The sequence below is a fragment of the Chaetura pelagica genome, unplaced genomic scaffold (assembly GCF_000747805.2).
Source record: "Chaetura pelagica isolate M959 unplaced genomic scaffold, ChaPel_1.0 scaffold356, whole genome shotgun sequence".
NCBI classification, from domain to species: Eukaryota; Metazoa; Chordata; class Aves; order Apodiformes; family Apodidae; genus Chaetura; species Chaetura pelagica.
The window spans coordinates 974,505-987,081 of NW_009953964.1; the positions used below are offsets into that span (position 1 = coordinate 974,505).

The 12,577-nt window shown below is 46.0% G+C and overlaps 1 protein-coding gene across 1 annotated transcript in view; it reads left to right on the forward strand.

Moving 5' to 3' along the window:
• Positions 1-12,198, forward strand: part of SLIT3 (slit homolog 3 (Drosophila)) — a 485,523-nt gene extending 473,325 nt beyond the window's left edge. The window contains exons 33-36 of the mRNA XM_010001942.1: positions 3,882-4,036; positions 6,484-6,769; positions 10,449-10,657; positions 11,722-12,198. Of these exons, the coding sequence (XP_010000244.1) occupies positions 3,882-4,036; positions 6,484-6,769; positions 10,449-10,657; positions 11,722-11,960 (889 nt within the window). The 3' untranslated portion in view covers positions 11,961-12,198. The remainder of the gene's footprint in view (positions 1-3,881; positions 4,037-6,483; positions 6,770-10,448; positions 10,658-11,721) is intronic.
• The last annotated feature ends 379 nt before the right edge of the window (positions 12,199-12,577 follow it).

Consider the following 12,577-nt stretch of genomic DNA (forward strand, 5'->3'; position numbering starts at 1 on the left):
CCCGCCGGCAGGCCGGTCCAACACGCCAGGCCCCCGCCCCGGGGCAGCTCTTTACGTCGCACGGGCCGTGTCGGAAGGAAGAGCCCGGTAAAAGCGCCTGATCCCCGATAAGAGCCGCATTAGGGTTCTAACCAGCCCCTCGCACAGCGCTGGGTCAGGAAGGGGCCCCTGCACAGAACAGCCGAGCACAGCAAGTTTGTGCCGCGTCGCGATGCTGCGCAGCGTCTGTGGCTTCGCTCCCTTCATCTCCAGCCAAGCCACTGTCTCCAGCTGCCTCAGACGATTGCTGAGTCTCCTAAAGGCCCAGATACATAAGAGGCTCCGAGGAGAGTTCGTGCAGCATTTCTCTCACCGCTGGTTTCTCCTCCATCTCTCTCGAAGTCCAAAGGCTTTGTGAGGTCTTCCTGTCAGCAACAGCAGTGAGGGCTTCAGCACAAGTGTCCTCTGGCTGGGGATTCCCTGCCATCCTGGCTGTCCACATCCAGCTTTGCTATCATGTGTTTGGATCTTCTTAAAAAGCAAATGAGTGCTCTGCCTGTTTTGATTTCATCTGCTTCACAAAACTGCAGTGTTGGGTGATGGCTGTAAATGACTTTGTTTCCCAAAATCCGGGCAAAGATTATTTGAATTCAGAGTTAAACACTGAAAAACTCAGAATTTAATAATATCAACCACTTTACCCGCAGACAAGGACCTCTCACGTCCTTTCTGGAGCAAATACCAGCTCTGGGTATGCTGATGGGTGTGAGTCCCATGTGTGGTGGCTGCTTCCACTGCCAGGACACACAGACATCTTTTTTGTGTCCGTTAGTCGAGGCAGGATCTGGAAACAGCACACACTGTGGAGGAGTCAGTGATTCATGCCTATGAAATCCTGGCCCAGGGAAGAGCCAGCCCTGCCAGACATGATAATGTTGTCCTCTGACAAATGGTCATAGCTTGGCCTTCTTCAGGCAGCAACATAGTTTTGTGCATTTGCTTCAGATACCGATCCCACCAGGGAAGGGTTCCCTGTCGTTCAGCCATCCATCCCACCCCCTCAGTGCTCAGCTGTCAGAGCTGGTGGGTTTTGGCCACAATTCTTCCCTTCATTGGCACTTCTGCAGAGGGACAATTACAAATAGGCATTTCCGTTTATCTCACACCTTTCAGCTGGGAGTCTAAGTACTTCACCCATATGAATCAGCCACTGCAACACCACAGTTAGATATGCCAGGGAGCACACAGGGATCACCCAGTCAGCAGTTGCTGTAACACAGCTGCTTCTTGTAATGTGGCAGATACTTAGGATTCAAGAATATCTAAACAGAAAGTTTGGACCAGCTGTTTGCAAGCTCGTTTGAGTTGTCAATCCACAAAGTAGGCTGCTAGAGGTGTGGGCCCCAATACAGCAGACTCGGGTACGGTGATGACAGACTCGCTTTTCTGAGATGCAGGCACCACATCCCCTTTGGGAAGGAGTCCAGCATGAGTCCCCAGCCCTTATCCTGGCCCACACAACTCACTGCCCTTGCCGTGGCCCTGACATAACTGTGTTTTGAGCCAGACTGGGTACAGGATGAACTAGATCAGGATTTTTTTTTTTATACAATGTCATCTTTATTTTGTTCTTAAAAACACACAGCACCAGCAGCCCCAAGTTCTCAAGACCTTGCTCTCTTGCCAACCCAGCCACTTTTCTGCAGGTCAAGGACAAGCAGCTCAGCCAGCAGAGCTTTCCTGGGAGCTGTTCTGTGGCAGAACTAAGTTACCTCCCGTTTATGTAAAGCCAGGCAATAAAAGTGCTCACATACTGCTGTCATCTTATAATCTGTGTAATCTTTATGTGAACTTTTAAAGGCATATGTGTTCGTGATTCATCCCAAAAACCTGTGGGGTAGTAGAGGCACATTAACTCAGTTCTGAAACAGCAGTGTGCTCTTCTTAAACAAGCACATCCTCAGAAACACCCACGGTGCTGACTTTCTGCCTGACATTGCTCATGTATAATTGGTTATGTCAGGTCTACTGTAAAACACTACAAAAACAGAACTCCTTCCAGAAACAATTGAATGCTGGTAATTTCCAAGTCATGTAGTATGTTTCTGGAGTTGAGGTCCTGTTTCCATGCTATAGTGGCCTCACACATTAGCTATGCAGGCCTGGTTGCTAAAGATGGGCAGCAGGTCACCTAGTTTGAGAGGTGGACCCTGCTAAAAGGTGGTTCATCCTCAGAGATGAGTCACTCCTTAAATGTGCCTGTTCCTCTCCACTGACAGAAAAGAGAATCTGGGTAAATAGCTCAGAGACTTCTACATTGCAGCTGTACCAAACAGCTGAAGGAATCTGACCTATGGCTTTGTAACTTACTGAGAGAAGATGCTGAGCTTCTGGGCCATTCAAATGAGCTAAAACCCACCCTTAAAACTAAGCTTTTACATGTTAATGTGGTATTTACCACTTGTGCAGCAATCTCAAATCCAGATTGTTGGCTAAGCAGTATCTCAAGATGCTAAATCCCACAGTTGGTGTTTTCTCTCCTTATCCTTATGTAACACAATCACCACCCAGCTACTGCGCCTGCTAGGAGGAGTTTGGAAATGGGTCCTTGCAGGCCAAGCTGAAGATGTGTTGGCAACACTGGCATGTGGGCAGTTTCCATAGCCCACAGTGCACTTTGGGCTGTAACCACTCCTGCCATTAGGCTGTCAGGATGCACTGGTGTTTGCAGTGTATGGGACAGGGGCTGTACCATTTCATTACATCTACAGCCATGGAAAACTGCCACCACCTCAGTAACTACCAGACTCATTTGAAACCCTCTTTGCTCAAGAGCAGGTAATCCCACCCTTGCCTCTCCTCCCTTTTAGGAGTGCATGAAGCTATCAAGTTCTTTTAGAGAATTTCAACATGCAGCATAAAAAATGGAGAGCTGAAGCTGCCCTGAACATAAAAAATGATAGTATGATGCAGATTGATTTGTACCACCACATCTTTCAATTGCTGGGAGACTGAATTGTGAATGAAGGTGAAGACTTGCAAAGAGCTGTTGAGTTACCTGACTCACTGCAGGCTTCATGCATTTGAAAAATCAGTGTTAAAAAAGCCTTAGCAATGAATAATAATAGTGCCTTTAATATGTTGCCTGCTCAGATGGCTCTGTGCTCCCTCCCTCCTGCCCCCAAATTCCTACCTCAATCTACACCAAAGTGTTTCTTCAAGAGGAGTAGCAATTTTTCACTTTTCCATGCATTCAGGTAGGTAGGTATCGTATTGAGCAAAGTATCTCAGTCATTTATAAGCCAAAACCTCCTGAGTTCCTTCTCTGGCTTTAAGAAGCTCAGCTTGCCCTCATGCCTCCACATGCAGTTAGAAGACACTTCTGCTGTGTGGAAATACTGTTTTCAGGGGCCCCTGCTGTCCCTTGCCCCAGACTGCAGCCCCTCCCTGCCCCTGGGAAAGTGGGCTTAGACTAACCATACAATAAGGAATCATGTCAGTGCTCCAGCTTGCAACATGGGCATCAAGCAATGTGACTGAGGGGCAACAAGCTGTGGCTGAGAGCACAGAACTGGCGATTTTAAGTAATTTTGTCACCAAAGCCAATAATGTAACATGTAGCTACATCCTTGCTTTTCTGCCCTGGGAAACGCAGCTGCAGCAGCTGCTCTCCTGATGAGCCACCCTCTCAAGTGTTCTATGTGTGTAGGTACTGTCCGCACAGCCACCTGCAGTGTTTAAATTTATATCTTGGGTGTTCATGCTAGAAATGTTGAGAACATAGTGACCCTAGAGAAGCATGGAGTGGGAGCAGAGCCTTGCAAGGTGTAGTACAGGACACAGGATGGCACAGAGGCAGTTTGTTGTTAACCTCATCTCCTAATTCTCTGTTTTTCTTTTAGTGTGGAAACAGTGAATGATGGGCAGTTTCATAGTGTGGAACTCGTGATGCTGAATCAAACTCTGAATCTGGTGGTGGACAAGGGGACTCCCAAGAGCCTAGGAAAACTCCAGAAACAGCCATCTGCCAGCCTCAACACACCCCTCTACATTGGAGGTATAGTGAGTTGCCCTAGACTTTGAGATTTTAACAAGCCTTCTCAGAAGCAAATCATCTTCCATCCTATAGAGAGGATTTTCCAGGGAGAGAAAACCAGCGGGAAATGTTTCCCATCTGCTAGAGGATGCTTCCCTGAACAGAGAGCCTGGGAACCACACCACTGCTGTTCTGCTGTCACAACTCTGTGATTCTGCAGCCCACAGCACCCCACCAGCACCCCACAGCACCCCAGCACCCCACCCCACAGCCAGCACAAGCTCACTTGGTCAGACCAGGGAAGTTAACCTTTTGCACAGGCAGTTTCTATGTCATGCAGCCATGGCAAGAGCCATCAGTTTGTCATTTCTAAAGCTTTCAGAACTAGCTGGCAGCAAGATATTGTGGCTGAAGAATACAATGGAAATATCACAAACAGTCACAGCAAAAAAAGCAAATAGTCAGTAGGTTTAAATATGCCATAAATGAGCTGAATTTCTGCTGGAAATGTTATAGGGGTCTAAAAAAAATATTGGGGGAAAAAAAAAAAAAAAAAAAGAAAAATATTAAAATCTCCAAACCATATTAACACACAAGCTGGCTAAGAAGTTCTTGGCTAATAGTTTTCTCATTGGAAACTGAAGCCAGAGCTTCAATATTAGAAATATATTTAAGAAGTTTTTTCCCATTCTGTACTGAGTTTTGGGGGAAGGAGTGGCCAAGTGGGGTTGGGAACAGATGCTCAGAATAATGAGTATCCCACTGATTAGGTGTCTGGATATGAGAGACAGAATGAATTGTGCTCTGCCCAATTGATTTGTTTTTGCCAGAACCACTCCCCACAGCCCCCAGCTTTATTCTGGACTGAATGTTGAAATCTCCTTTCAGCAACACAGAGTTCTTGAATTTTTAGTCAGCTTATTCTAAATACAAAAGTCAGCAGAACAATAATAGGCTCAGAATGTCTTCAGGCTTTGTCTAACCAGATCATTGAAGCCAACAGCAGAAACTCTTACCAACACCACTTTTTTCTGTTCAAGCCTTTTGTAAACAAGTCCCTTTAATAACACCTTTCTAAAAGAACTCTGAATGTTGCCTTTATCCATCAGAAAACTGGCTAATCTTGCTTTGTACAGAGCTGAGCTTGCAAAATTGGCTTCTATTAAGAAGGTCGCAGGCTATTAAAGAGTATTATGCATCAAGAATAATCTGCTGGTGAGGCTATCATGATTTCTCCCTCTAGCACAGCATAAAAAATACCAACCCCACAGCAACTTATACACAAGGAACTTGGGAGGTATTCATGTGGAAAAGTTGTGTTAATGGATGAGCATTGTGGATCAATACTAATTCTCAAAAGGTACCTACAAAAATGCATTCACAAGACAAATTTGGGACCTGAAATGAAGGACTATTGGATACCAGAAGCCATGGGCTCAGTGGAAATTTATTTTTTTTTTTTATTGCCCATTAAAATTCTTCTCACTTCCTTCTAAACCTTCACTGCTTTGCATGTGCCTCCTCTCTGCGTGTAGCACTCCATGGATGCTCCATCCATCTCCATGGATGCCAGCTGCCCTTCCACTTTAGACTGTTTAGTGAAAGTCATTGACTAAATTACCCCAGAGCAATTGTTCTGACCTACACTAAGCTTTAAGACAGACCTGAGCCTTCATGTGCCCACAATTTTATCCAGCTCTCCAAGTACATCACCTGGTCTAGCAACTTCCCTCCTAACACAGGGTTAAACAAATATGCTGTTTTGGTTTAAAGACCATCTTTAACAGTGGGGTTACGAATCCCGAGGCCTTGTATGGTTGGAAATTGAAGGACCTGCCTGTGCAGATGCAGCCACACAGTCCAACCAGAGGTCAGGGAGCAGGGCATAATACAACATCCAAAAGAAATCTGCTGAACTCTTCCAAGTGCTTGAAGAAGATGGAGGATCTTGCCACAAAGACTTGTCTAGGCCTCCTTAGGCACTGCCCTGCCTCTGGAGCTCCCTGCACTCCTTCCAATGGGGTGCACTTTTACCACTCCCTGTCTTAACACAATCATCTAGTAATGCCAAACTTCCTTGCTGTATCCCAGAAGTGGCAGCTACCTGCAGCCAAGTCAAGACATTCTTAAACCTTTCAGAAGGATAATTGCTATTAAACTAGACAGAAGGAGTATTATCTAAGGGCAAGAACACATGGACATTGACCAAAAAAACCCTGGGTTTTTTTCTTTGTTGTTTGGGGGGGGTGTCATGTAGTTCTTATGTCAGCTTGGGCAAGTGATTTTATTTTTGTTTCTTTCCACTTCCAGAACGAGGACAGTGAGACTGTGCTACCTCACAAAGGTCCTATGCAAATTAATTCTTTAAATATTGTAAGGGGCTGTGAGAAAAGAAATGTTAGCAATTACAATGTATGTGCTATCATTGTAACTGTGAGTAAGCCTTCCCTTTCTGTTTTAATCTGAAGGGATCCCGACCTCTACTGGATTATCTTCCATGCGCCAGGGTGCAGATAAGACACCGAGTGGTTTCCATGGATGTATTCACGATGTCCGCATCAACAACGAGCTGCAGGATTTCAAGGATTTACCACAGCAGTCACTGGGAGTTCTCCCTGGCTGCAAATCCTGTAACATCTGCAAGCACGGTATTTGCCGGTCTCTAGAGAAAACAAGTGTGATTTGTGAATGTCACCCAGGCTGGACGGGCCCCCTGTGTGACCAGGAGATTGGAGACCCATGTCTTAACCACAAGTAAGCTTGCATGAACAGACAGAAGGGTGGAGGCTTTACAGCTAATGTGTGTTTCACATTTAATCTTGTAAACCTGCATCTGGCTACTTATGGAGGTGCTGGGTTCACACATTAAATCATTGACAGTTGTGAGTCAGCATCCATGGCAACTCTCAATTTCCACTTCTGGTTCTAATGTTGCTCACTCTCCAAATGAGCTCTTCCTCCTGGAGAGTGAGCAAGGTGTTAATAGTGTAGGTCATGCTTTCAGCTGTGTCTCTAAATCTGTTAACGGGCATGGGTTACCTCTGATGTGGTGAGTGCCTGCACGTACCCAGAGCAGAGCTCTGTGTGAGCAGGAGGTGCAGGGTTTAGGGAAATGCTCACACTGGCATTGGACCTAGCATTCAGACTAACTCCCTGAAGACCACTATGCACTCCAAAGTGAACAGTTTTGCACTTCCCAGATAGCTGATGTGAAGATGACCTTCTGAAACACCCTTTTAAGGTGCAAGTTTAAAGGACAGCATGGAGTTGGCTGCCAAGGCAGCAGGAGTGCAAAGCAGTCACAGCTCAGAGGCTCGATAAGCAACATCTCCATCAGAAATGCTGGATGAGTAGCTTACTTATGGCATGGACACACGGAAACAGCCCAGACCTGCAGTCTGCACAGCTTAGTGCTGTTTCACAAGCTGATGAAGTACTTTTGTTTAAGAAGCTCCTTTGGTTGCACTATCTGTGGAAGGGGCTTTTCACAAGCACTTATTTTTTGACAGGTAAATTGACACAGTGAATAGTCAGTCTCTTAAGGGCAGGAATACAGCTTGGCAGAGGTACCATTTCAAACTTGCTTCTTGGTCTAACTCTGCAAAGTACTGAGCCCTGACAGGTGTTGAGAAGCACCTGACAGTTTACAGACCACAGGTATGAAGACCCAAGTGAAGAAACGGAGGCTCAAATGTTTCCTGGAATTTTGATGATATTATTTGTGGTTTTAGTTCCAAGTTTAAAAATGAAATGATCAACATAAGTTGGCAATTTTAAAGTACTAGAAAGAAAATAAATAAAACACAGTCCAACCAGAGGTCAGGGAGCAGGGCATAATACAACATCCAAAAGAAATCTGCTGAACTCTTCCAAGTGCTTGAAGAAGATGGAGGATCTTGCCACAAAGACTTGTCTAGGCCTCCTTAGGCACTGCCCTGCCTCTGGAGCTCCCTGCACTCCTTCCAATGGGGTGCACTTTTACCACTCCCTGTCTTAACACAATCATCTAGTAATGCCAAACTTCCTTGCTGTATCCCAGAAGTGGCAGCTACCTGCAGCCAAGTCAAGACATTCTTAAACCTTTCAGAAGGATAATTGCTATTAAACTAGACAGAAGGAGTATTATCTAAGGGCAAGAACACATGGACATTGACCAAAAAAACCCTGGGTTTTTTTCTTTGTTGTTTGGGGGGGGTGTCATGTAGTTCTTATGTCAGCTTGGGCAAGTGATTTTATTTTTGTTTCTTTCCACTTCCAGAACGAGGACAGTGAGACTGTGCTACCTCACAAAGGTCCTATGCAAATTAATTCTTTAAATATTGTAAGGGGCTGTGAGAAAAGAAATGTTAGCAATTACAATGTATGTGCTATCATTGTAACTGTGAGTAAGCCTTCCCTTTCTGTTTTAATCTGAAGGGATCCCGACCTCTACTGGATTATCTTCCATGCGCCAGGGTGCAGATAAGACACCGAGTGGTTTCCATGGATGTATTCACGATGTCCGCATCAACAACGAGCTGCAGGATTTCAAGGATTTACCACAGCAGTCACTGGGAGTTCTCCCTGGCTGCAAATCCTGTAACATCTGCAAGCACGGTATTTGCCGGTCTCTAGAGAAAACAAGTGTGATTTGTGAATGTCACCCAGGCTGGACGGGCCCCCTGTGTGACCAGGAGATTGGAGACCCATGTCTTAACCACAAGTAAGCTTGCATGAACAGACAGAAGGGTGGAGGCTTTACAGCTAATGTGTGTTTCACATTTAATCTTGTAAACCTGCATTTGGCTACTTATGGAGGTGCTGGGTTCACACATTAAATCATTGACAGTTGTGAGTCAGCATCCATGGCAACTCTCAATTTCCACTTCTGGTTCTAATGTTGCTCACTCTCCAAATGAGCTCTTCCTCCTGGAGAGTGAGCAAGGTGTTAATAGTGTAGGTCATGCTTTCAGCTGTGTCTCTAAATCTGTTAACGGGCATGGGTTACCTCTGATGTGGTGTCTGCACGTACCCAGAGCAGAGCTCTGTGTGAGCAGGAGGTGCAGGGTTTAGGGAAATGCTCACACTGGCATTGGACCCAGCATTCAGACTAACTCCCTGAAGACCACTATGCACTCCAAAGTGAACAGTTTTGCACTTCCCAGATAGCTGATGTGAAGATGACCTTCTGAAACACCCTTTTAAGGTGCAAGTTTAAAGGACAGCATGGAGTTGGCTGCCAAGGCAGCAGGAGTGCAAAGCAGTCACAGCTCAGAGGCTCAATAAGCAACATCTCCATCAGAAATGCTGGATGAGTAGCTTACTTATGGCATGGACACACGGAAACAGCCCAGACCTGCAGTCTGCACAGCTTAGTGCTGTTTCACAAGCTGATGAAGTACTTTTGTTTAAGAAGCTCCTTTGGTTGCACTATCTGTGGAAGGGGCTTTTCACAAGCACTTATTTTTTGACAGGTAAATTGACACAGTGAATAGTCAGTCTCTTAAGGGCAGGAATACAGCTTGGCAGAGGTACCATTTCAAACTTGCTTCTTGGTCTAACTCTGCAAAGTACTGAGCCCTGACAGGTGTTGAGAAGCACCTGACAGTTTACAGACCACAGGTATGAAGACCCAAGTGAAGAAACGGAGGCTCAAATGTTTCCTGGAATTTTGATGATATTATTTGTGGTTTTAGTTCCAAGTTTAAAAATGAAATGATCAACATAAGTTGGCAATTTTAAAGTACTAGAAAGAAAATAAATAAAAATAAGATAAAGACATGAGTTTACGCCAAGTAGGCCCTGGTATAGCAAAGGTTTATAAGCTCTGAGCAGTTTTTCCTTGGCTGGACAATGTTGCATTCTTCCCTGACCTCATTCCATTCCAAGTCTGTCCCCGTCCCAGAAGTGGGAATGGTGTCAAAGAACCTGCTAACCATCAACCCCCCTCCATGTGGTATTCCTCAGAAATACCAAAGCTCACTGCAAACCATGTGAGCCAGGGAATCTTTCAACTACAACTGCCAAAGTGTAAGTCTGTGCATAGCTTTTCCACAAGCACCTTCATTTATCACACTGTTTTTCATCACCTGATATTTATAGAGTAATTCTGCTAAGGAAGCCTGGGCATGCAGCTTGATTGTTGGCACTTGGTTGTGCTTGCTGCTGCTGCACACGTGAGCTGTCTCTGGTGGATGCCAAGCACTGGGCCATGCTCATGGAGGGGCCTCATGTTCAAAGAAATCACTAAGGATTGCAAATTCTAAATGTATTTTCTGAACATTGTCCAGCACTCACTGAAAACACAGTTTCTTCAGAGTGTTTGACACTGAGCGGCTGCTTTTGAATTAGTATCCTGGAACTAAAAAGGCAGAAATGCCAAAACCAAACATCCCTGGGAACAGGATCTCTCAGATCTGACACGGTCCAGCTCTAAATGCTTCTCTTTCTCCAGGTGTCTGCATGGCAAGTGCATGGCGGCCAACGTTGCTTACACCTGCAAGTGCACGGAGGGCTACACAGGCACATACTGTGACAAGAAGAACAATTCCTCAAGTCCCTGCAGGCTTTTGAAATGCAACCACGGGCAGTGTAAGGTCTCAGAGCACGGGGAAGCCTCCTGCGAGTGCGATCCCAACTACAGCGGGGAGCAGTGCGACAGAGGTAGGCGCGGCTCCTCCTGCTGGCTGCCTTCCTGCGGGCACCTCGGGCTGTAGCTCTTCCACGGGGTTGTGTTTGGGGGTAAACAGTAGAAGATAAAGCTAGGTCAGCCTCTGAGCAGAGGAGAAAAGAGCCACACCACAGCTAGCTAGCTGCTCACCAAGCAGATGGAAAGGATGACATCTGTAACGAAGGGTTTTATTCTAGAGATCGTAAACCATCAAGGTTTGCTCTTCCCAGGGTTCTGGTCAGATAAAGACATTGTTGTGGGGTTTACCCTCAGCAGACAGTGAGGGAAGCAGGTCTTACCCTAGGCTTTGCAGATGTCATGAGCAGGAGCTGGGAGGCAGGAGGTATTGCTTGTCTACAGTGGCAATATTCTCAGCTTCCTCCCCTTGAGGCAGCTGGCTGAGTTTCCTGGGGAATCCCATAGATCATGCTGGATTTTGCTGGGGTCCAGCTTTTCTGTCCTGACCTGAAAAGGCATCACTCAGTGAGTTCCCTCTTCATCCCTTCTGCCTTTTTTGTTCCTGTACTGAAGGAGAGAGCTGGCTTGTATTATTTTTATTTAGGTTGTGCCTTTCCAGCAAATGAACCACAGTCTTTCCAAATTACACCTGTACAGCCTCACCAAAATGTATCTGGCTGCTGCAGAGTGACTGCAGACGAGCACAGGCATCTGCAGGTATCCCAGATTGCTAATGTCAGGCAGAGCAGGCTGACCTTTGATCCGGAGAAGCAGGCACTGAAAACCAATTCACATTTTGAAGGAGTGTTGCAGGGTTCAACACTCAGCATTCATGAAGGCACTTCCAGAGCAGCTGATCAAAGCCAGCAGGCCGGCTTGGCTCCAGCCTGCAGCCGGATATTACACATTTGTGTAACACCGGCTCTGCTTTGATAGCAGGTACAGAGAAGAAAGCAGTAAAGGTCCTGCTCCTGCCACTTCTCTGGAAGTGCCTTACACCCTCAGGGCTGTCTGCTGGTGCCCGGGGAACAGCTGGCAAAACAGTGACATCTTTTTTGTTGTTGTTTTTTTCTTCTTTCCATCTCTGTTGTCTGCCCAGAGAATCTCTGCCAAGGAGAGATCATTCGAGAAGTCGTCCGCAAGCAGCAGGGCTACACCTCCTGTGCCACTGCCTCCAAGGTACCCCGCCTGGAATGCCGCGGGAGCTGCGGCAGCGGGCAGTGCTGCGTCCCCCTGCGCAGCAAAAGGCGGAAATACTTCTTCCAGTGTGTGGATGGCTCCACCTTCACGGAAGAACTGGAGAGACACGTGGAATGCGGCTGCTCGAAATGCTTATAAAGCCATTCTCCAGTCTCCTGCCACTTTAATCGCTATCAAAACGGGACCTATTTACTTTCAGAGTGAAGAAGAAGAAAAGAATTATTAAGTATATTGTAAAATAAACGAAAAATAGAACTTATTTTTATTATGGAAAGTGACTATTTTCATCTTTTATTATATAAAGTATCGCACCACTTTGGGTATATGTATCATATAGTGAGTTATTTTTACCATGAAACTTTTTTAACAGTTGTAAGAAAAAAAATAATCAAAAGTTGAAATTTAAAAAAAAAATAATAAATATATATATATATAAAGAAAACATAGCCTAACAGGAGAAATGAGGGGGTGACTTTCTACGTATGCACAACGAACAAATGTAAAGGTGTTCCAAGGACCCACCACCAAGTTGATCTGTGCTGAAGACATCTTCGAGGCTCAGGGGGGGGTCTCCTCCCAGAGCAGACCCCCGAGACTTGACAGCACCTGCCCAGCCCCCTGGGAAGGCCTCCCCCTGGTCCCTGCCCTGCCAGGCTCTGCCACACCAGCCTGCTCCTGTGCCATGGCTCCGCTTGCTGGTCCTGAACTGGTTCCCTGTAGCACGTAGGCACTGCTGCAGCTTGAGGCTAACGACG